The sequence below is a fragment of the Bos taurus genome, chromosome 18 (genome assembly GCF_002263795.3).
Source record: "Bos taurus isolate L1 Dominette 01449 registration number 42190680 breed Hereford chromosome 18, ARS-UCD2.0, whole genome shotgun sequence".
NCBI lineage: Eukaryota > Metazoa > Chordata > Mammalia > Artiodactyla > Bovidae > Bos > Bos taurus.
The window spans coordinates 39,271,837-39,297,579 of NC_037345.1; the positions used below are offsets into that span (position 1 = coordinate 39,271,837).

Genomic DNA, 25,743 nt, shown 5'->3' on the forward strand with positions numbered 1-25,743 from the left:
ATGTAATTCATTATGCTCAGGGAACTAATAGTAAGCTGAGAACTTCAGTCTTTTTCCTCAGAATGGGAATATGTTGATAGTTTAGTGATTTGTTATCGACTTTCCCACTGTTTTTGAAGGCTCTACTTTAACAGTGCTGAGGCGTTTCTAAAAAGTTCTTAATCTATTTACAAAATAATAGATGTCCACTGTAATAAAAAAAAAAAAAAAAACTAAAGACACACTTCTAAAAAAAAACCTGTTCATTTCCCCAGCCGCTTTGTTGTTACTCCCCAACCATTTTACCAGGTTTTGAGTATACTTCAGTATCTCTCCACGCTTGGTTAAGTACTGTACATACAACATTAATGTACATACATGGCGTGCTTTGTTTTTACAAAGGGTAGATCATACTTTTTATGTTATTCTGTAACTGAAACTTTCCTTAACACATCATGGTCAGCAAATATAATGCTACCTTGTTTTAGAGGGGTGGGATGGGAGGGTGGAAGGGAGGCTCAAGAGGGAGGAGATACATGTATACTTACAGCTGATTTATGTTGTACAGCAGAAACCAACATGGCATTGTAATTATCTTCCAATTAAAAAAAGGAAACCCTATCATGCATGTCTCACAGTGTGGATGTACTCTACATAATTTATTCAGTCATTTTCTTGTATACATTTGGGCTGTTTCGAGATTTTTGCACTACAAACAGTAGTGCACTAGGCGTCCTTTTACATGTCCCTTTATTTGCTGATGCTCTTATTTCTACAGAGTGGAATCTCTTAGGTGGGATTTCTGAGTTAAAGGAATTATATTTTAAATGTTAGCATTGCCGGATTACTCTTTTAGTAGGTTGTCATAATTTCCATTTCCACTAGCAGTGGGTTCATAATGTCACATCTTTAGATGACATTACTTAATTTTATTTTTGCTGGTCTGCTAGTTGCTAAATGGTTTCTCAGCTTTGTATTAATTTTAATTTCCTTGATTATTGCTGGAGCTAGTCTCTTTTACTATGTTTTGTGGTCTTTTGGATTTCCTTTACTGTGAATTGCCTGTTCATGCCCTTGCTTCATTTTTCTCTTTCTCGTATCTTGCAGGAACATCTCATGGTATATTAATTCTTTGTGTATAACACATGAATTTATTAATCTAGAGTTAAATTTTATCTGGTATAAGTAAGGGGTCTTATATGATTTTCTTTTGTGTAGAGAGCCAGCTGTGTCCAGACTAAATGAACCATCCTTTCTTCAATGAATTGAATGCTGCCTTATCATACGTTACGTTCCCATATATGTTTGCTCTATTTCTGGATGTTCTGTTTTACTCTTCCTGTACCATTATTTTACTGTTTTGAATATTACAGCTTTATATAGAAAGTTACGCTCTGTTAAGAGCTCCTGTCACTGTACTTTTAAGTTTTTTTGACTATTCTTAAATATTTATTCTTATCTATATTGGTTGAATATAATTCTGTTGAGTTTAGAAAGCTTCAAAAAAGCCAAGTCAGTGTTTGGAATTGCACTATATTCATGTATGTATTTTGGAAGACCTGACATTTTTAAATAATGATAACTTTTCCATATTATAATGTTTCTATTTATTGAGGTCTTATTTTAGTTTCTTCAGTAAAGATTTCGTAGATTTAGTAGTTGTCTTCATCTAGTTCATGTACCTTTCTTGCTAAATTTATTCCTAGATATTTTACAGTTTTTGACTCTGTTATCAGTGGAACTTCAACCCCCCCCCCCCCCCATTTCTAACTAATGTCAAACATAGGTTAAAAATGAATCTTTCATTTCCTATAGACCAGTGCTTCTCCTCTCCACCCACTTCTTGGCTATCTCAAATTAACAGAACTTGGATTCGTGAAGAATATGCTAGGGAAAATTTGTTGTCTTAGTATTAAGTCACTTTCTCATAGCTTTCTAAAGTCATCTGTAGAAAAAGTGCCCATAGATAACTGTGACTCTGGCCTTTTGGAGTGCCACCTTTTTATTTTGAAAGTTTGCAGTTTTGCTTTATTTATCCATTCTTGTGGTTTTTGTCAATTTGAATCTTTAAAGCAAGAATTCTCAAATTATGCATGTTCATTATATGAAAGATATCAAAATATATAGAAGTTAAAGCACCTATATTCACATGAGGTACAGATATCTCCCTTAAGATTTATCTTACTCTTTCAATTCAGTTCAGTTCAGTCACTCAGTCGTGTCTCACTCTTTGCGACCCCATGGACGGCAGCACGCCAGGCCTCCCTGTCCATCGCCAACTCCCGGAGTTTGCTCAAACTCTTGTCCATCAAGTCGGTGATGCCATCCAGCCATCTCATCCTTTGTCATCCCCTTCTCCTCCTGCTTTCAATCTTTCCCATCATCAGAATCTTTTCCAGGGAGTCAGTTCTTTGCATCAGGTGGCCGAAGTATTGGAGTTTCAGCTTCAGTATCAGTCCTTCCAATGAATATTCAGGACTGATTTCCTTTAGGGTAGACTGGTTGGATCTCCTTGCAGTCCAATTGACTTTCAAGAGTCTTCTCCAACACCACAGTTCAAAAGCATCAGTTCTTCGGCGCTCAGCTTTCTTTATAGTGCAACTCTTACATCCATACATGACTACTGGAAAAACCATAGCTTTGACTAGTTGAATCTTTGTTGGCAAAGTAATGTCTCTGCTTTTTAATATGCTGTCTAGGTGGGTCATAGCCTTTCTTCCAAGGAGGAAGCATCTTTTAACTTCATGGCTGCAGTCACCATCTGCAGTGATTTTGGAGCCCCAAAAAATAAAGTCTGTCACTGTTTCCATTGCTTCCCCATCTGTTTGCCATGAAGTGATGGGACCAGATGCCATGATCTTAGTTTTCTGAATGTTGAGTTTAAAGCCAACTTTTTCACTCTCCTCTTTCACTTTGATCAAGAGGCTTTTAGTTCCTCTTTGCTTTCTGCCATAAGGGTGGTGTCATCTGCGTATCTGAGGTTATTGATATTTCTCCTGGTAATCTTGATTCCAGCTTGTGCTTCATCCAGCCCAGCATTTCACATGAGAGTACATCTTACCCTTTAGGGCATATCTTTAAAAAAATTAAGATTTAATTTGAAGCATTTTGTGACCGTTTTTGATAATTGAGGCCTCTATGGTATATCTTTGCTAATATTAGGGTTAAGAGAGTGAAAAATTGCTTTTTATTTTATTTGTGTCAAATTGATCATGTTCATCTGTCATAGTTTATTTCGCCTTTATTACTTTTCATATGAATTAAGGTGACTGAATTGTTCAGTAGGCATATTTACATTTGTATATATCTAATTTTAAAATCTCAGGTTTGGTGAGTTTTGCTTATGGATAATTAAGTATAAAAGAAGATTCCTATAACACTGACAGTTGAGGGCCAATTGAGCTTAAGATCTCATAGAGGGATACCAGGTGACTGCTTAGACAGGGTGTGGTAATATCCTAATGTGGTCACACATTTCACAGCCTTCCCCTTGAAGATCCAGAAATTGCATTTTAGTATTTCACCTAGGAATGATTCATCCTGATCAGACTCACTGGTGTGTAAGTTAGGATAACAGTGTTGTAATTCATAAGGGGTTATACTTTTCTACTGAATTACCTGTATCTACTTTGTGGGGTCCTCTGTTCCTTGTATGGAGGTGTTTGGGAGGCAAGGTGCTTCAGAAGGTGATTAATAATCAGAAAGTTGCATTGTGAGCCTGAAACCAGATCCTATAAAGTTTGATGGGCTTGAGTGTTTTATCATTCTAGGCCAAGGTGAAACTTGAAAGAACTCTCCCTGTCTGACAATGGTGTTTTGCCTCTCCAGAGACCAAAATATTTATCCCCAGATTTAATCTCTTCTATTCAAACAGTGATTTATTAACACTGGCCACCCCTTTTTCTTTACTCTGTAGAACATTTCCTTTCTATGAACACATTTCTTCATACAGGAGAAATAGATGTGTGCTGCTTCCCCCTCCCTGCCCACTTTACCCCAAAGAAAGAAAACCACAAGAACACAGACAGTGAGAGAGCACAGCTAAGTCAGATTAATGACAGGTAGTGTCTGTAATCGAGAGGGAAATGGCACCCCACTCCAGTATTCTTGCCTGGAAAGTCCCATGGGCGGAAGAGCCTGGTGGGCTGCCGTCTGTGGGGTCGCACAGAGTTGGACACGATTGAAGCGACTTAGCAGCAGCAGCAGCTGCAGTGTCTGTAAGATACATTGTAAAGTAAAAATCTGGTTGAAGCATAATACTGTTGATTAGTTTGGTTTAAGTTTCTTACTATTAAGCTTTCTTACTATTTTGGTCATGGTATTTTTGCAAGTTGTAAATATACTAAAGCAATTCAAATATACATATGAGATAAAAATCTGAAATAGGGGTTTTGTGTGGAGTGTAATTTGAAAGTATAGGTCATATGGAGAGTGTGAGAGAGAAACATGGCAACTTCTTTTGGAGGATTTTGCCCAGGGTTAATTTGGGTCCCTTGAGCACTCTCAGCCATACTTACAAGTCTGTGATTGGTGGTAAAGTTAATAGAAATTTTATTTCTTTTCTTACTGTTTATCAAGAAAGATTTCAAGTACAGTGGGTGGCTAGAAAAGGAGATAATTTTCATATTGAAAAATCACTTTTAACTTGGAATTTCTTTTTAGATTTAGAGCTCAAATACCTTTAAGTTTAGAGGAAGCAGAATCAGATAGCAGTGGGAATCCCACCCTTTATGTATTTGACTGTTGGCTGTCAGCTCAGCGCTCACAGCCAGAGTGTGTGAGGTCAGGAGTGGGAAGAAAGTTAAATAAGTATGATAGAATAGAGGACTGGGTCAAGTCCTGATGCCTTTTCTATAGCTGTTAGTGAGGATCCAGTGCACGTTATTTTGTATTCTCTGGAAAGGACAAGTACATTTTCTTTAAATAAGGCTCTTCTACTCTTCAGAATTCAATAAATGCATTATTTATTCAGTTCCTACTCTTTAAGGCAAGGGGAATATAAGGATTAATAAAATAATCAAGAATCAGGCTTTAGGGAGCTTATATGTGAGTGGGAAAAATAGGTATTTCAGAGAAAAAAATAGATGTGATCATGGCTTGGAGATGGTATTGATGGTTTTATCCCACAAAGGGTTTTGTGGAAACTTTGGAAAGTAACTATTTTCCCCATTTTAGGGATAAGATTTAGGTGAATTGGAACATTTGCAGTCTTTTTTTTCCCTGGTCTCTTCTACTATTTAAAAATTTTCTTTTCTATATGAAGCATTTATAGTTTTGATTACTTTGATATGTAAAATAATACTAATTTAGTTTTAAGCTTCAAAACCCAATTTTGTTTAACCATTTTGGATAAAAATTTTTCCAAAATGAATTTCATACTTCCTTTTTTGTTTTCATCCTTATTTATTAAATTATTAAATAGAATACATTTATTAAAAATAGAATACGTTAATAAAACAGAACACATTAATAAAATAGAATACATTTGTCCACAGCTCCTGTTCCTTAACAAATCAGACTTAATTTTTTTGTGTTTGTTTTTCATCCTTGTCGTAATAAGTGTTTTACTTTTTATTTTTAGTTTTTAAAAAGATAACAAAGAGGGACATTTTATTTTGAAAATATGTGCAAGCATGTACATATAAAACATGTGGATGTTTAGGCATTGACTGAAACCATTGAAATACTAAATGTGTTAGACGTAACAAGAGAAATTGACAAAACATAATCATGGTAATAGACTTAAATATATCTTTCTCAGTCTTTGATGGATCAGGTAGTTAAATGAATGAGAGTGGACAGTATTTGAACTATATAATTTTTAGAAATTGGTTATTCCATGGATACTGTTTTATTTTCATGTAACTGTTAGCTTTAGTCTTTAGGGCAGCTTTATTGAGATATACACAAAATTGTATATATTTAATGTATAATTTGGGCTTCCCTTGTGGCTCAGTGGTAAAAAAATCCGCCTGCCAGTGCAGGAGAGTTGGGTTTGATCCCTGGATTGGAAAGATACCCTGGAGAAGGAAATGGCAACCCACTCCAGTGTTCTTCTCTGGGAAATCCCATGGACAGAGGAGCCTGGCAGATTACAGTGCATGGGTTGTGAAGAGTTGGACACAATTTAGCGACTAAACAACAATGTATATGATTTGATGAGTTAGGATATAACTTTATATTCAGTTTTTTTCTACCTTCTGCCTTAAATGTTAAATGTTGATCTTTATAAGCCATTCCTTGATGAGCCATGGTCTTATTTTAAAAAACTGAATATGGTACTGTTTTTAACTTATTAATATTCTTAGGACTTCAGGGAGAGTTGAAGACTTTTTACTAGCACACTAAGTATCCTCAGACTGCTATGCTGTGTGTGTGTCTTAAGTGTGTATAAGATAAATGCTTTAATTTTGGATTTTTTAAAAAAAAAGTTGTAAATCAAGGTAATTATTGTGGAAGTCAAAGGTAGAGATTTATCAGTGATTTGGTTTTTTCCTTTTTGATTAATCATCTATAATTTTTAATAAGAGAAATCGATAAAGGGCACAAGCTTTTTTCTAGATTGTGGAATTTTTAGAATATTTGTATTTTTTAGAGTACAGCAAGAGCTGTCCTCTTAACAAATTTTCAGTTGCACAATATAATATTGTATAGGCACTGTATCGGAGAAGGCAATGGCACCCCACTCCAATACTCTTGCCTGGAAAATCCCACGGATGGAGGAGCCTGGTAGCCTGCAGTCCATGGGGTCGAGAAGAGTCGGTCACGACTGAGCAACTTCCCTTTCACTTTTCACCTTCATGCATTGAAGAAGGAAATGGCAACCCACTCCAGTGTTCTTGCCTGGAGAATCCCAGGGACGGGGGAGCCTGGTGGGCTGCCGTCTATGGGGTTGCACAGAGTCAGACACGACTGAAGCGACTTAGCAGCAGCAGCAGGCACTGTATTGTTATAGCAGATCTCCAGAATTTATAAAACTTGCTATTATGCTTTTGAATGCTTGCTTCAGTTAGATATAAGTTTTATTTGTTTTGCAACCGTTTTTTTTCTTCCCCTTGCTGTTAGGTGACAGTTTAACTATCATCAGTGTCCCTTCCCAAAACAACTTTCTCCTGGCTCCCACTCTCTTCAGTTTTTCCTCCAGTTTTCTAATTTGTTCTATTCTGGAAAAAGCTGAATAAGAACCTGCAAATAAAGTAGATGTTCTGGGTCGATATGTGTTGATGTGAATCTCTCTGTTGGCTGCATGAGATTATAAAAATGTGTTTTGGATTCTCAGCTATGTTCTGTATAGCTGAGTCATTACTATACATTATATTCTTACGTTTTTATTTTAAAGGATAGAGTTATTGTTTTTTATGATAGGTGTTTAAGCTGTTATATGTTGAGGAATCTCATGGTTTTTGAGTATTTGAAAAGCAAGTAAACACTTGGAAAAAAAAAGGAAATCTACATCATAATTAAAGTAGGTAATGTGGTCTACAGCATTCATTACATATGTCTAATACATGGATGTATTTGAATCTAATTTTTAGAAATATTTCAGATATAAAGCACATGGAAAATAATAATAAACATTCATTTACCTACTGCCTAGTCCAAGAAGTAAAATACCACCAATGTAGCTGAAGCTTCCTGTGTACTACCCCAGTCAGAGTCCCCTCTTCCCCAGATGATTGTCTTTGGCATACACATTCTTATTCTTTTACTGCATTTTCACAGTTGAGGTATGTTTTAGGTGTACAGCAAAGTGATTCAACAGTACATATACTCCTTTTTTTTTTTTTTTTTTTTAATATTTATTTATTTGGCTGCCCCAGGTCTTGGTTGCGGGATACAGGATCTGTTTCCCTGACCAGGGATTGAACCCAGGCCCCTGCAATGGGAGCACAGAGTCTTAGCCACTGGACCCCCAGGGCAGTCCCCAGTTACACATATACTCTTACTGCATTTTTGTAGTAGATCTAAAGAACACATACTTTAATGTCTTTTAAACTTTTATAAATATTAATGCTGTGTGTCTTTCTGCGACTTGTTTTTACTCAAGATTATTTTATTCAGGGATGATTTGTTCATGTAGCCAACATTCGTTTAGTGATTACTATGTGCTAGGCACTTTGCTAAGACTTTTATGTGTATTCTGGTTTGTTTCTTGTAACAATCCATTGAGGTAGATACTCTCCCCATTTTACAGATGAGGAAACTGGATTCTGAGAGATTAAGACATTTACACAAGGACACAGCTAATAGGTTGTGGAGCTGGCATATAAACCTAGGTAATTTTATGTTGTTTTAAACAGTGATAGGGTCATTGAATAAGGGTACATCATCTCTTATCAGTCCTGAAATTGCCAAAAGACGTTCTTCATAATTCTTTTGGTGTTAAAGTCTGATCTGACCAGATGCGAGGCTGTTTATAGTATTTATTTCTCTCCTTGGTGTGAATATTCTTATGTGTTACTGCAGAAATATTGTTTGATAATAGAACAGATGCTCCAGACCTAATGGGCAAATTATAACGTATTGTGTAGGTACTATATTACCTTTCTAAAATCCAGAAAATTTATTTCAGTTCTCCCCTAAAGGTTTTGAATGAGTACTGGTACTGTGCTACGTAGGGGCTTCCCAGGTGGCTTAGTGTTGAGAAATCTACCTGTCAGTGCAGGAGATGCAGGAGATGAGGGTTTGATCCTGGGTCAGGAAGATCCCTAGAACAGGAAATGTAACTCACTCCAGTATTCTTGCCTGGAAAATTCCATGGACAAAGGAATCTGGCAGACTACAGTCTATGGGGTTGCAAATGCGTCGGACAGGACTGAGTGAATAAACGACTGTGCTACAAACCTCTTTCTACATATGTATGGGATTTTGGATTTGTTTGATTCAGAAATCGCTCAAAAAGAAAAAAATGTCTACATATATTGAGTTAGTTTGGCCATGACAATATTTGGCTTATCATAAATACAGTGTTCTGTCATTGATTAGCAATTTTTGCCTTTTATTATGTGGCTGGAATTTAAAAATCTGTTTTCTTCAGTAGACTTTGAGATCTTAAGGATAGAGGCTATGTCCTTGCCAGTCCCTAGCACCTATTACAATGCCTGGCATAGCAAAGGCTCAGCAAATATTTGTTCAATGAGTGATTGGCACTTACTGGTATAACATTAACATGTTTCCCTGTTACTTAGGTCATCTCTGGGGTAGTGTGACTAAGTGAATTGAACAAGGAAGAAAAAGAAGAGGTACATGAAGCTAACTTCTGATTCTGTATTTTTTACATTTTCCCTTTCCATTTTGAAATGGGTTTAAATGATGCTTATGTTGATGTGTTGATGTTGTTTATGATATTGTAGTCTCTGTTTTATAAATGGGCCTTCAGCTATTCAACTTTTTTTGTTGTTGTTCATTTTCTGTTTAAAGACCTTGATCTTGCTGCTTTCTCAGTTCAGAATTCTCAAACTTAATGTTAAGTATAGTATATCATATTTTGCTCATTATTAAAGTTTGGTTTAACTTATTTTTTCCTTGTACAGAATTACCTGACTGTACAAGCAGTCAATTGAAGAGGCTACCTTTGATTTGTAAAGAATGATGCTTTTAAAATAGACAGACTGAAAATAGAATGATATGTAGTATGATCATTAAATATTTGTTCTCATAGATTTTTAAAGCTGATTCAATACTCTTTATTATTTATTTTAATTTTTCAGTTTTCAGTATTCAGTATTTATTCAATACCCTTATTTTACTGCTGAAAGAGAGGCTGAGAGAAGTCAAGTGGCTTGCTGTAGGTAGTTGGGCCACCAAGGGTGGTTAAGTACTAGGATCTTCTTTTTACTGTTTTGGCACTAACATTTCTTTTAAATCTGTTCTTTTCTTTATAGACACTGTGTCTGAGGGATATTCAACATGTTAAGAGTTTTTGTTTGAACGATTTAAGAAGTTTCTTATTCAAAATATAAAACCATAGTCGCTAAGGTTTATTAATATAAGAAGACTTGGGGAGCAGGCAAGAGGAGAGGCTAGCTTACTGGGCCCAATTCTCTTCCCCAGTAATTTTTCCTTCACTTGTAATTCTTTGACTTCAGTTACTGTTGCTTCCAGTGCATAGTTGCTGTGGTGTGACTCCCTCCTTTTGGTGCCTTGGCCAAAACACAGACATGACATTTTGTTTTTCTCAATTTTTAGAATAGACCTTCTTACATATCTAAGGTAGAAATAAAGAGAAATACAAGTTCTCAAAGATTTGTCCTTGGCCTTCTCCACGTATATAAAGCATTACCCTCTTAGTCTCAGTTCACTTGTTTAGAAGTCCAAAATGGCTGTAGCTTGACAGGCACCCTTTCTGAACTGCCTGGGTTTGAAAAGTACCAGGTGCTTTTCAACCTGGTACTCAAGTCTATGGAGCTTAGCTCAGTAGAGCCCCTGTTAGTTCCCTGTCCCTCATAAGCCCCATTTTTCTATGATAAATTCCTAGATGTAGGATTGCTGGGTCGTATGATAAGTGTATGTTGTAAGTTTATATGAAACTGTCAAACTGTTTTCCAGAGTGGCAGTACCATTTTGCTTGCCTTCCAGCACTGTGTGAAAGAGAGTTCCAGTTGCTTTGCATCCTCTCCAGCACTTGGTGTGTTAGCCATTCTAATAGGTGTATGTTGTTGCTGTTAAATCGTTAAGTTGGGTTCAACTCTTGTGATGCCATGGACTATAGCCTGCCAGGCTCCTCTGTCCGTGGGATTTCCCAGGCAAGAAAGTTATCTTATTGTGGTTTTAATTGGTATTTTTCTAATGCTTAATGTAGTTGAGCATCTTTTAAATATGCTTATTTACTTTTCTTATAGCTTTTTGGTAAAGTGTCCATTTTTAACTGTTTTGAGAATTGTGTCTGTGTTCTAGATAAACACACCCCTTGTTGATATGTGATTTGCAAATATCCCAGTCTGTAACTTGTCTTTTCATTTTCTTAACAGTGTTTTTCATAGTGTAAAAGTTGTGTATTTTTTATAAAATCCAGTTTTATCATTTTTTTTCTTTTATGGATTGTGCCTTTGGTATAACCTCCAAGAACTCTGCCTAACCCTAGGTCATGAAGGTTTACTCCTTTGTCCTTTAAAAGTTCTATAGTTATATGTTTTATATTTAGATCTAGGATCCATTTTGAGTTAATAAGGTGTGAGAGTTAGATCAAGGTTCAGGTTTTTTTCTTTCTCTTTTTGCATGTGTATGTTCAGTTGTGATATGCATTAAGTTGTTCATACTAATACCTAATTATCCTTTTAATGTTTGTTATAATATCTCCTTTCATTCCTAATATTGGTAATTTGTATTGTTTCTCTTATTGTCTGGCCAGAGGTTTATCAATTTCATTGATTGTTTCTAACAACAAGTTTTTGGCTTCATTGACTTTTTTTTGTTTTTAATTTCATTGATTTGTTTATTGTTTACTTTTTTCTAGTTCTTTTGGGTTATTTTTATTTACTTTTTAGCTCCCTGACACTCAAATTCATGAAGCGTTCCATTTTTGGGGGGCTTCCCCAGTTGGTAAAGAATCCGCCTGCAATGTAGGAGACCCCAGTTCGATTCCTGGGTCTGGAAGATCTTCTGGAGAAGGGATGGAGTACCCACGCCAGTATTCTTGGGCTTCCCTTGTGGCTCAGCTGGTAAAGAATCCACCCGCAATGCGGGAGACCTAGGTTTGATCCCTGGGTTGGGAAGATCCCCTGGAGAAGGGAATGGCTACCCACTCCAGTATTCTGGCCTGGAGAATTCCATGGATTGTATAGTCCATGGGGTTGCAAAGAGTCGGACACATCTGAGTGACTTTCACTTTACTTCCCTGACCAGGGTTGACCAGGGGTTGAACCCATGCCCTCAGCAGTGAAAGTAAGGAGTCCTAACCACTGGACCATGAGGGAATTCCCTCCAGTTTTTTTTAAAGTAGAACCTTAGCTGTTAGATTGTTGACATGTAAGTCCTTAATGCTATGCATTTCCCATTAACCACTGCTTTAATGTATACCCCAGATTTTGATGTGTGTTTATGTTTTTGTTCAGTTCGGTATGTTTACTAATTTCCCTTGATACTTCCTTTTTCACCCATGCATTATTTGGGAATGTATTGTTTAATTTCAAGGTAGATGGAGAGTTTTCCAGTTAGCTTTTAATTCCATTATGGTCAGAGGCCTTTTTTTTTTTTTAACTTCCATTCGTTTAACTTTATTAACTTTTTTTTTTTGGCTGTGTGGCTTGTGGGATCTCAGTTTACCAACCAGCAATTGAACCCCAGACAGTGAAAGCGCCGAGTATTAATCATTGGACTACTATGGAATTCCCTAACTTTTTCCCCCAAATGGTCTAGGACATGGTCTGTCTTGGTGAATGTTCTGTAATTAAGAAGAATGTACATTCTGTTGTTGGTTGGGGTGTTCTGTAGATTATTCGTTAGATCCAGTTAACAGTGTCATTCAAGTTTTTTGTTTTATCCTTGGAGAACATGGTGAAGTCTCTTAACTATAATTGAGGATTTGTTTATTTTTCCTTTCATATCTGTCACTTTTTGTCTCATATATTTTTTAACACTATTGTTGAGTATGTTTGCAATTGGAATTGTTATATTTTCTTGGTGAATTCACATCAAGCAGTGAGAGGATAGGGAGAGATTACTGCCTGCTCGTAGGGTCTCAGCTCCTCTGGTCGAGAGGAGTTTCCCTTTTCCGGTTTTTAGGTGCCTGCCTGGAGGGTACTGCCATTGCTTTTTTGCAGCAGCCACCAGCGGTATTACCCCGGGGCAGGGGAGAGGGAAGGAAAACATGAAACAGAATTTCTTCCTTTGTCCTTTATCTTTCTTTTCCTGCTCCTTGGACCAGAAGGAGAGGGTTTTTCTTAGAACTTCTTCTCTGTACCCACTGAGCACTTCCAGATTTGGGGCTTCCCTTGGGTACAAGCTGGGCAACACTGGAGGAAAATGACAGCTTCTTGCCAGTTTGATGTAGCTTCAAATTCCTCTTGCTTTCTTTAGTCTGCTCACTGTCATTTGCTTTGCAGAGTCCTCAGGTAGCTGTGGCGTGTACTTTTTCTAGGATTTATAGTTGCATTCAGAAGGAGAGAGGCAGGACTCCATGGAGTGTTGTTTACTCCCATTTTCACTGGAACCGGAACTTTTTGTTTAGTTTTGTTCTTAGAATATATTCTGAAATATACTAAATCCTTTACTTTTTCATTCATGCCTGTGTAAACCAAAAAAAAGAGTTTCAGTAAACAAGTGTTTCCTGCCATCAAGCCATCAGCCACTGCTGCTACTGCAGCCATCTGGTGGTGTACCCTAAAGGGAATTCAGGATGGAGAAGAGAGAATACTGGCAGATAAGATGCGGATCAAAGGAATGACTTCAATAAACCCAGACTCTGGCATTTTCACACACACAGAAAAGCACTAAAATCATTAACTTGAGATGTCTGGTTTTTGTGATTAGCAGTCATCTTGTGATGTTTGTTTGATTACATGTTTTTGGTTTTTTTGCCTCCCGCCGGTCAAAACTCATATGTCCTGGCTCCTCCCTTATCTCTTTGGAAGGTTCCCTCTGATCTGTCTGTATCCGTGGCCTATAGTGAAAGTGAAGTCGCTCAGTCATGTCCGCTCTTTGCAACCCTGTGGACTGTAGCCCACCAGGCAAGAATACTGGAGTGGGTTGCCATTTCCTTCTCCAGGGGGTCTTCCCGACCCAGGGATTGAACTTGGGTCTCCTGCACTGCAGGCAGACTCTTCACCATCTGAGCCACTAGGGAAGCCCTGAGCTATGCTGCTGCTGCTGCTGCTGCTGCTGCTAAGTGACTTCAGTCATGTCAGACTCTGTGTGACCCCACAGACAGCAGCCCGCCAGGCTCCTCCGTCCCTGGGATTCTCCAGGCAAGAACACTGGAGTGGGTTGCCATTTCCTTCTCCAATGCATGAAAGTGAAAAGTGAAAGGGAAGTCGCTCAGTCGTGTCTGACTCTTCGCGACCCCATGGACTGCAGGCTACCAGGCTCCTCCATCCACGGGATTTTCCAGGCAAGAGTACTGGAGTGGGTTGCCATTTCCTTCTCCAGGGCGTCTTCCCGACCCAGGGCTTGAACTTGGGTCCTCAGCACTGCAGGCAGACTCTTCACCATTGGAGCCACCCGGGAAGCCCTGAGCTATAGTTTTCAGTAATTCCCCGAATAAAACATAGTTCTCAACTTTTTATGTCGTGCATTTTTTCAGTTGACACCTATTAAGATATTTTCTTGTGATACAGAAAGAAATCAAGTAGTAGTAAGTTGTCACAGCCCAAGGGAAAAAAATCTTGTGTTTCTCTAAGCTAGAGGCAGCCTAGTATTGGAGGAAGAGTGCTGAATGGGGGAATCATGAGATATGAGTAAGGCTAGTGACTAATTCTGTGACCTTGTACGAGGTAGTTAACATCCTGAATCCTCCATTTTCTCCCCCTAGCATTTACAAAGCTAAGGGCATTGAGACTTCGCTGGTGGTCCAGTGGTTAAGACTCCACACTTCTAATGCAAGGGACCATCCCTGGGTGGGGAACTGAGATCCCATATGCCTCACAGTGTAGCGAAAAAAAAAAAATACTAGAGAAAAAAGCTAGTGGCATGAACTATATTTCTGTGACTCTGAGGCTGATAGCTGAGAAGTTGCTCAAGGTAACTTGTTTTTCTCTCAGCTGTCTTAAACTTCTGTGATTTCCCCCATATTTTGGGACTAGATTTAGGCTTTTTCTGATAGTCTTTGTTGGCTTTGTAGAGGTCTTATAGAGAGAAGTTACTTACTAGCAGAGTATAACCATTGATATTGATTTTTTTAAAGTAGTTTTATTTATTTCTTTATTTGGCTTTGCTGGGTCTTCGTTGCCGCATGGGCTTTTCTCTAGTTGCAGAGAACGGGGGCTACTCTCTGGTTGTGGTGTACGGCCTTCTCTTGCAGAGGCTTCTTTTATTGCTGTGCACAGGCTCTAGGGTGCACGGGCTTCAGTAGGTGCAGTTCCCAGGCTCGAGAACACGGGCTCTGTAGTTGTGGCGCGTGGGCTTAGTTGCTCCGCGGCATGTGGGATCTTCCTGGATCAGGGATCGAACCTATCTCCTGCACTGGCAGGCAGATTCTTTACCACTGAGCCACCAGGGAAGCCCTTGATTGATTTTAGATGTCTCTTGTTCCCCACACACCAAGTTAAGGTTAACAGTAAATAAGATTCTTTTTGAAAATGCAATTACTGGGCTTTAGACGGTCAACACCTGATTTTACATTTGGTTCTTGATCTTTCAGAGCTGTAATATCTTTACACTTTTCTTAGTTTATTTAGCTGTGTTGAAAGTAAGTATGTAGTACATTGATTTTGCTTACCTTTAGATTTTGTTTTGTCCTAAAGTCATTGATATTTATGATTATTGTGAAAGTAGTAGTTCTTTATATGGACCTCTATTAATATTTTTTGTTATGAAAATTTTAAGGACTTAGATGCCTTGCTGAAGCTTTTTGATTTTTAAAAAGCTTTTGGTGATGAACAATTTCTAATACACAAGAAAATAGAGAATAATATAATGTATTGTCATGTATTCATCATATACCTTCATCAGTAATCAACATTTGCCCATTTTGTTTCATTTTTACCCCCTCCTGTTCTCTTTCCTTGATGTTTTTCCCCCGAGAGTATTTTATTTATTTATTTATTTTTAGTTCTACTTATTTAATGCTATCACCCCATCTCCTTCCACCTTCCTCATGCATGTTCAGTCGTGTAGCCCCATGGACTGCAGCCTGCCAGGCTCTTCTGCTCATGGACTTTTGCAGGCAAGATTACTGGAGTGGGTTGCCATTTCCTTCTCCACCCTGGGAGTACTTTAAAACAAATCCTAGCAATCATATAATTTCACATAGATACAATATTTATTTTTGAAGTACTGGGAAGAACTTCTTGCATCTTAATACCAGGTTTAAGTGCCTAGCTCTGTCACTTGCCAGCTTTGTGACCTTAAGTGTTGAATAGTTGCTCTGAGACCAAGTTTCCTCAAAGGCAAAGTGAGGATAGTGATTTTCCATCCTTATTTTAAAATGATGTAAGGGACAAATGAAATAATGAAGATAATAAACGTAAAAGTGCTTTGTAAGCTACAGACATTAACCTGCAAATAGTTCTATTAAAAAGTGACAAAATGGGTTTAGCCAAGCGCAGGCAGCTGGAGGGGCGCTGCTGAACTGATCTGCTGAGCCTGTTGCTTCCACTGCCGACCAGTGCTCTGTGACCTGCGACTCCAGATCCCTTTTAGATTGGCCTAGGCGCTCCAGGCCCCGTCCTGGCGGTGCGTCCGGGGGATGAGCAGCGGGCAGCAGGCCAGTGGGGCCCTGTCTGGAGCAAGGTGCTGTGGAGCGACACGGCCTGGGAAGACAAGGATGAATTTTTAGATGTGATCCACTGGTTCTGACAGATCATTGCTGTGGTCTTAGGTGTCATTTGGGGAGTGTTACCACTGCGAGGTTTCTTGGCAATAGCTGGGTTCTGCCTGATCAACGTGGGTGTCGTGTACCTCTACTTCAGCAACTACCTGCAGATGGACGAGGAAGAATATCGCGGCACGTGGGAGCTCACAGAAGAAGGGTTTATGACATCGTTTACCTTGTTCATGGTCACCTGGATCATCTTCTACACTGCCATCCACTATGACTGATGGTGCACGGCCTCACCTGCTCCCTGCCCGGTCCAGAGGACCCTTTTAGTCACAGCACAGAAGCATGATTGGTAGGGGCTCCCCAGCCACGTGGAACCGGGAAGACCTATGTTTCCTGGACCGAAAGTCAGTGTGTTGGGCGTCAGTGTCTTCTGCAAGGGTTGCAACCTGAAACTTTAGAGAACCATCCACCTTTTGGAGAAGCACTTTTGAACTGTCTATTGCCAACTGTTTCTTCTTGGAGACCATTGTGAGATATCTGTTTGCCGATTGGAGCTGTCCTTTAATTTGCTGCACCTCTGGATCTGGATGAAACATTAAATTGTCTTCCTTCTGCATCAGGTGTACAGTTTTTAAACTACCAATCATGGGCATTTCAAGTCTTCTGAAAACAGTATGGCAGTATGTGCATGGTCCATAGCATAGTACAGGCAGCATCTGATAACAGTTTTCATTGTAGAATGTTTTCAGATGTTTGAGTAAATCAGATCTTTAATTGAAAAAAAAAAATGACAAAATGGTATTATACAGGTAGTTTTGTATAGTTTAGGACACACAGTCTTAAGAGGGCCGGTATGCCGGAGCTTATCAATACCTAGGGAACTTTTCTGAATTCCTAACGTACCATCCCTACCTTGAGGATGATACCATAGTGAACTGATTGGAGTGGGATATCCTACGGGTTTATTAGATTAGAGCAACATGGAAGATTATTGGTTTAGGATTCCACAGCTAATAGGTACTGAAGGTGATTGTAATGATTGTCTAATTCTATAATTTTTATTAACATGGAGGTATAATATGTATAAAATAAAATGCACCTATCTTAAGTATACACTTTGGTGAATTTCATAAGTGTATACATCCATTTCTATCACCCCAAAAGATTTCCTTGCTGCCCAGTCCAGTCCCTCTCCCCACAGGTGATCATTGATCTCTTTTCCATCATTGTAGATGAGATGTGTCTTTCTTAAAGGTGTCATATAGGTGAAATCATACAATATGTGCTCTCTTGGTCTTACTTCTTTTGCTCAGCAGAATGTTTTTAAGACCCTTGTGGGTTGTGTATTGGTTCTGTTTTATTCTGACAAGTATACTTTTATATGGGTATGCCAGTCATGCTTCACCTGTTTATGAACATTTGGGTTGTTTCCAGTTTTTGGCAGTTATAAATGAAACTTCTTTGAACATTTTTGTTCATGTGTTGTTGAGAACACATATTTTCATTTCTCTTGGGTAAACACTGAGTGGATTTGCTGAATCATATGCTAAGTGTATATTTATATGAAATTGCCAAACTGTTTTCTAAAGTATTTGAGCTATTTTACATTCCCGTGAGCAATGTGTGAAAGTTCATTTGTTCTATATTATTGCTTAAAATTGCTTAAAATTATTGCTTAAAAAATAGGCATTCTAAGGGTGTAGAGTGATATCTCCTTAATAGTTTTAATTTACATTTCTCTGTTGACTGATGACATTAGCATCTTTTCATGTGCTTGTTGGCCATTCATATATTTTATTTTGAGAAGTGTCTAATCAAATCTTTTCCCCATTTTAAACTATGATTATTTTATTTTTGAGTTATAAGACTATGTATTCTAAATACAAGTCCTTTGTAAGATAGGATATAATGACATCTTTTGAAGGGTAAAAGTTCAAAATTTTTATGAAATCCAGATTATTAATTTTTCTTTTGTGCTTTGTTCTTATATATTAAATCATTGTTTAACCCACGTTTCCAAAGATTTCCTTCTGGGTCCCATTTTGAGTTAATTTTTGTATATTGTGTAAGGTTAGGGTGCAGGGTTAATTTTTATTTTTTCTCATGACACTAGTAGTCTTCTGGACAAAAAAATGTTGCCTGCCATTTCAGTAAACACAGAATATTATGACTGTGAAGACATCAGCCTGTGCAGCTGCCCCTGATGGTGCACCTTGAGGGGAATTCTGGATGGAGAAAAATAGGATCCTGGCCCTGGATAGTTAAGATATATAGCAAAGGAATCATTTCAGTAAGCCCAGACTCTTGAATCTTGTCAAACATACAAAAGCATTAAAATTATTACTTTGAGATGTCAGTTTTTGTGATTAGCAGTCATCTTGTGATGTTCAACTACATGTTTGTTATTTTTTCACAGCAAAACCTATGTATCCTGGCTCCTCCTTACTTTGAAAGACCCATCTGAGAGGCTGTATTCTGGGCTATAGCCTTCACTAATAAAACATAATTCTTGACTTTTAGGTTGTGCATGTTTTTCAGTTGACGGTTTTGTCTGCTGAGATTGGTTTATTGTTTTTTTTCCGCCACATTTTCAAAGAGTACTTAGGATATACTGAGATGATTATGTTTCTCAGATAGGTGTTTAAGTTTGATATTTGATCTTTTCTCCTGATCTCTTATTTTGTTGAGTTGAGCTTTGATTATGATATTCAGTATTCATCTCATACTTTGTTGAACTATGTTGAGTTTAACGACAGTTGAGCAGAAAATACCTATCTTCTTTAAGGTTAGGCATAGTCCTTTCGTTAATTTAAGGATTGTGTAAAGATTTGGCTTGATTTAGTTCCTAAGATATTTTGATATTAGTGATAGACTTTTCATTGTTAGTGTATTTTATTTCTTACTTTGCTTTAGTTACCACTTAACATTTTTATTAGTGTTCTTTACATAAATTTAATGAATTGAGGGGTTTGTATGTAATTGCTTTGCTGGAACATTGTATTACTGGACTTAACAACTCTTAAATTCTTAAAAATCAGAAATGTGTGTGGAAAGTTGTGTGTATGCTTTTGGTAGAAAATAAATGTGAACATCTTTATTTAATGTCTTTCTATATCCAGAGGATGCCAGCCCCCATCAGATTGCGGGAGCTGATCCGGACCATCCGGACAGCCCGAACCCAAGCCGAAGAACGAGAAATGATCCAGAAAGAGTGTGCTGCAATTCGGTCATCTTTTAGAGAAGAAGACAATACATACCGGTGTCGGAATGTGGCAAAATTACTATATATGCACATGCTGGGCTACCCTGCTCACTTTGGACAGGTAGGCTGGGGTGAGACCACATCTAGCAAAGGGTGCTGTGCTCTGCTTAGTCGCTCAGTCCAGCTCTTTGTGACCCCATGGACTGTAGCCTGTCAGGCTCCTCTGACCGTGGGGATTCTGCAGGCAAGAAGTGGCTTGCCATGCTCTCTTCCAGGCTAACAAGGGTACTCTTATTTTAATGTCAGTAGGTCAGGGACTGTTAGTCTTTCCTGTCAAGGAGGACAGGATATTTTTGATGTCCCAGTAGTCTTATTATTATGGAACTGAGGGTAGAATTGAGAGAGAAAGCTGCTGACCTGGGAAGGCATGATATTGCCATCAATTGTCTTTTCCATTGGGAATCTCTGTAATTATGTGGATTAGAGTATGTTTTGATGGTGGCAGTGTGTTTAAAGATTGACTGGGATTAACTGGTAGGTTGTGATTGTTCTGTCACATATTCTGGACTATGATGAGTACACTTTTAAGAAAAGTTTACTAAATGTTTTCTTAATTATTTTCTCAGTGCAGTAATATTATAACACTACCAACACTGTTGACAGTTGTGTTTAAGTAAAAGAAATTTGATGAATGCCAGGTAATGGCATTTAAGGATTTTGTCCTTAATCTCATTCCTTGATAGCTATAGCCACTGTGCAGGTCTGCCTCTTGTGTCACTCCCACACACAAACACATATTTATTAAAAAAAAAACAAAACACATATTGCTTGATACAGCCAGTCTGGGCCTGATAGCCTTGGTGATAAGTACTTTCTTCTTTCCACTTTTATACATGGTAAGGGAGATTGAGCTACAGAGAAGGGTGTAGTGGGTTGTTTTTTTATTCTTATGAATGCTATTAAATTTTATTTCACTTGAAAATTTAATTGTGTGCTAAGTAGTCTTTCTAAGGAAAAGACTGCAAAATTGAAAGAATGTAAAAAAAGTAAAATGAAAGAATGTGCAACACTAGGTACAAAGAGAAAAAATACCACCCATATTTGCATTATTCAACAATAATATTATTAATGTTTTGACATATTTGTCAGGAAAGATGGCCATCAGTTTATTTTCTGTTCAGCTCACTAACTTCAGTGGAAGAATATACCCGCACCATTGAGTTAAAAAAGTAATGGGATTGAATCTTCCCAGGCTGACTTGGGTGACTTTTATGCTCATTTTGGGGCAGGAAATGAGATCAGCCTCTCAAGAAATTCATGATTAAGAGTGGGAGAGTGTTAATTCCCCAAAGGAAAATTGAGGTATTAATATCTGAGGAAAGGACCAGATACTAGGCAATCAAAAGCAACAGCTGTCTCCTATAAATAAACATTATATGCTTTTGCCATATCAGAAATGGATCTAGGTGGTTATCCATGTAGCATGTGACATAATTAGTATAAAACAGATAGCTATTCATGTATTCTTGTTGGTTGATTTTAAGTAGACACATTAAGTTAGATAGTCAAGTGGAGGAAAGACTCCTAATCCTTCCACTCAGAGAGTGCTGCTGTTAACATCATGAGAACAGTAGATTTGTATACTCCTAAGGCTGTTCTTTAAAGACAAACTCTGAATTTAAAATCATAGGGTAGACTTTGGTGATATTTCATTTTGTACAGGAACTTTATATATATGTCTAAGATTCATTTCTATGACATATTTAAATAAAATATGTTTTCCGAGTCTATCTAGGCGGCATTTTTTAAAGAGAAACTACAGAGGTCGTTTTGAAAGGATTTGGTAGCCATGAGAGAAGGCTGTCTTGCCTCAAAATGAGAAAGTTTGAGCTTTAATAAAAGAGCAATAACTGGGGACTTCCCTAGCGGTCCAGCAGTTAAGACTCTCTGTGTCCACTGCAGGGGAGGTAGGTTTGATCCCTGGTTGGGGAACTAAGATCCCACATGCCATGTGGTGCAGCCAAAAAAAAAAGTAATAATTGTAGTTGAAACATACCAAATAAGTTTGTATCAATAGTTCATAATAATTAAAAAAATTTGAAAGCGTTATTGGCCGTTTTTGGAAAATACTAGGGAAATGACTTATTATTTTGAAAACTGGTAAAGAAAAAGAAAGAAACATTTATCCTGTCTTTTCTATCCAGTTGTTCCTTGTAAAATAATTATTGGTAAGTTCTTTCCGAAGGAACTATTGGTAATCCAATGGTATATATAGAGAAAGTTGCTCCTTAGAGGAATAGCCCAGCTAATAAATGAAGAAGGGATGGAAGAAGAATTAGGATATTACCATTTTCAACCCCTGATGATCATCAGTGCTGCTGATGTCACAAAAGAGATAAAACCACCAGCAATAATTAAAGCCTCCTGTTAAAAGTTCATATCACCACCTGTGAATTATATTTGCTAAATCAAAACAAAACTGATAAACGTGAATCTGATCAAGCCTCCTTGTCCATTTAAAGAGAGACATTTACAAGTGTTCATTGCTGTAGTTTCTAACAGGAAAGTATTGGGAACAATCTGTATGTCCACAAAGAGAATAGATAAGTTGTATATTCATAGGTGAAATACTCTATAGCAATGAACATGCCTGAACTGGAGCTTCTTGTCTGGATGTAGGTAATGTTCAGAAGATGTTGGGTGAAAAGGGCAGGAATACAATATGATACTTTGTGGAAAGTTTAAAGCATTCAAAAACAATTGTCTTTTTCACGTATAGCTAAGGACATATGACAAGACAGTGATCAACAGCAATTTTGAGTTTTGGTTACTCCTGGGATGAAGAGAGGGAACTTAGACTGAGGCAGACTATTCAGAGGGATTTAATTGAATTCATCATACTAAATTTTTAAAAATAAATGGGATAAAATGTTAAGATTTGTTGAAGCTTGTTGGTGGGTCAAATTTTTGAGTGAAATATTTCATAATAAATTTTCTCAGAGAAAAAAAAACGGGATACAACAGGAATGTTAATGTGTATTTTCCTCTCAACCAGAAGAATGAAAAAGCAGGCTCTGGTTCATATAGATTTTATGTTGCCAGTCTGTATAGTGGTAAAGCAATTATAACCTTGTTCTTCAAACGTGTGTGTGTTTGTACACTAGAAAGTTATTTCTGAATATTAAAATGAAATAAAAGTAACTTTTAAAAAAGACCTAACCAATCAGTTGCAGATCCATTAATATTTACAATATTTTTTTAATTTTTATTTATTTATTTAATATAAATTTATTTAATTGGAGGTTAATTACTTTACAGTATTGTATTGGTTTTGCCATACATCAACATGAATCCCCCACAGGTATACATGTGTTCCCCATCCTGAACCCTCCTCCCTCCTCCCTCCCCATACCATCCCTCTGGGTTGTCCCAGTGCACCAGCCCCAAGCATCCAGTATCATGCATCGAACTTGGACTGGCGATTTGTTTCATATATGGTATTATACATGTTTCAATGCCATTCTCCCAAATCATCCCCACCTCTCCCTCTCCCACAGAGTCTAAAAGACTGTTCTATACATCTTTCTAAATTCCATATATATGCGTTAGTATACTGTATTGGTGTTTTTCTTTCTGGCTTACTTCACTCTGTATAATAGGCTCCAGTTTCATCCACCTCATTAGAACTGATTCAAATGCATTCTTTTTAATGGCTGAGTAATACTCCATTGTGTATATGTATCACAGCTTTCTTTTTTTCCCCTAGTTTTATTTATTTATTTATTTTTAATTTGAATTTATTTATTTTAATTGGAGGCTAATTACTTTACAATATTGTATTGGTTTTGCCATACATCAACATGAATCCACCACGGGTGTACACATGTTCCCCATTCTGAACCCCCCTCCCACTTCCCTCCCCATACCAATATTTTAATTGCATCTTTTCATCGAGATGAGTGTAAACATCATAAAGCTCGGTGTTAAAAGCAAGTGTCATGTGCATTTGACCTTTTGGGAAATTATTCTAAAAGCTGACAAAATGAGTGCAGCTTTTTTTAAAAGGGCAACCAGGTTAAATGTTGATAAAAGGCAGTATTTCTGCTTGGTTCAGAAAAATGTGACAAAGCCAGAAACTTGGTAAAATTATCCTTTTAAAAATTGTTTTGCAATTCAAAGAAAATTGGAGGATTGCATCTAGAAAAAGTATGTAGAAAATTAAGTTGTTAGGTTTTCCATCTAATCTACTCCCTCCAAATTTACTGTATTTGTTGTAAAGGGGGACAATGATTTCATTCCCTTAAGGCTTGTTGCTAATGACTGTCTGGAGTTTTGGAATGCTTCTGCTGAGAAAATATTCTGAGAAAAATTCAAGGATCAGCTGGAGATAATTAGTAGCTATTTGCCTTGAAGACATGGCATGTAGGACAACTGTTTGGGTGCTGTCTTCCTTGATGTGGCTGTTACCTTAGTGATGAGGAACTAGGCCCAGATGGTGAAACAACTGGCTTAGGTCTCTTAGCTAGAACCAGTCTTAGACTCAGCTCCTAACTCTGATTTCTTTCTCTTCCACTCTGTGTTATGTACAGAGAAACTTTTCTCAAATGTTTTCTTTCAATTACTAACCTGAATTTGGTGTCCTTCCTACCCTGTTTTCACAGTAGCTTGTGCATGACTGTCATGGTATATATATCATATTTTCTGATAAATATTCAAATGCTGGTTTTCTTTTGTGTGTCCTTCTAACAGTATCAGTGAGAATGACTGGTACATTGGTTTGGGCACAGCGGGAACTTACCAAATTAAAGCAAAACCACCAGTGACTCAGAACACTTGGAAAGTAAATATAAAAAAAATCAGTGAGTAGCGAAGAGTTGTCACAGTCAGCCCTTTGGCATGATAGTTGGGGAGAAAGGGAGAAGGTTGCTGTGGATAAGCAGGTATATTGAGGGTGTTGTTAACGGAGAAATTGATAGTAGGTGAGGAATACAAAATAACTCAGCAGAAAAAGCATAGCCTTCGTGGAGTATAGAGATAAGAAAGGAGTGTACTTAACAGGCTCCGACAGTAGCATCACAGATATTATAGATAGAATAGCACAGTAATTGCTCATGATTTTAAGTTATCTTTAAAAGGCTGATTGCTTCCATTTACTGAGTTATATTTGCATAGGGTTGTGGTCTTAAAATTTTGAAGACTTTTTCATGAAGTGATTCCAAGACTTAAATGCTTTTTTGAAACATATGTTGTTTAACTTTGGAGGGAGAACAAATTATTTCATCTTTTTTTTTTTCCCCTGTTTAATTATAATGTTATTGTATTAACTTTTCTAACCATAAGTTCTCTTTGTCCTGCAGTTTTTTTCTCCCAGCCCAATATTATTCATCTTTGTAATAAACAATGACAGTTCACTGATGCAAAATTTAAAAGATACAAAAGGATATATGATGAAAACTATGCTTTCCATCCTCTTCCAGTCACTTAGTTTCCCTCCTTACAGGTGACTTGTGGTATTCATTTCTTGACTATATTTCCAGAGATACTTTATACATCTCCAGGCAGTGGACATACATATTCTTCAGTTCAGTTCAGTTCAGTCGCTCAGTCGTGTCTGACTCTTTGTGACTCCATGAATCGCAGCATGCCAGGCCTCCCTGTCCATCACCAACCCCTGGAGTTCACCCAGACTCATGTCCATAGAGTCGGTGATGCCATCCAGCCGTCTCATCCTCTGTCGTCTCCTTCTCCTCCTGCCCCCAATCCTTCCCAGCATCAGAGTCTCTTCCAGTGAGTCAACTCTTCACACGAGGTGACCAAAGTACTGGAGTTTCAGCTTTAGCATCATTTGGTATATTCTTACCTCTTCCAAAATTATATTGTAACATACTGTTTGCACCGTTCACCTACTAATCCATTGTGAAGATTAGTCCATACCAGTATATAACGAGCTTCCTTGTACATATTTTTTTCCAGCTTTGCTGACATGTTCATGGTAGTAAATCCAGCATGGTATTCCATTTATGTATGAATCATAATTTATTAAACTGATGTCTTATTAATGGACACTTATTTGCAATCTTACTGTTTGAAGTAATAATAGTACAGTGGAATAATATCCATTATCTTGCTCACGTGTGAATGTAAA

At 37.6% G+C, this 25,743-nt stretch overlaps 1 protein-coding gene across 4 annotated transcripts in view; it reads left to right on the forward strand.

The window, feature by feature from the left end:
- Window positions 1-25,743, forward strand: part of AP1G1 (adaptor related protein complex 1 subunit gamma 1) — a 102,477-nt gene that overhangs the window by 23,820 nt on the left and 52,914 nt on the right. For all 4 annotated transcript variants that reach the window (XM_059876569.1, NM_001191436.1, XM_005218489.5 and 1 more), the window contains one exon: window positions 19,516-19,719. In XM_059876569.1, the coding sequence (XP_059732552.1) occupies window positions 19,519-19,719 (201 nt within the window). In that variant the 5' untranslated portion in view covers window positions 19,516-19,518. The remainder of the gene's footprint in view (window positions 1-19,515; window positions 19,720-25,743) is intronic.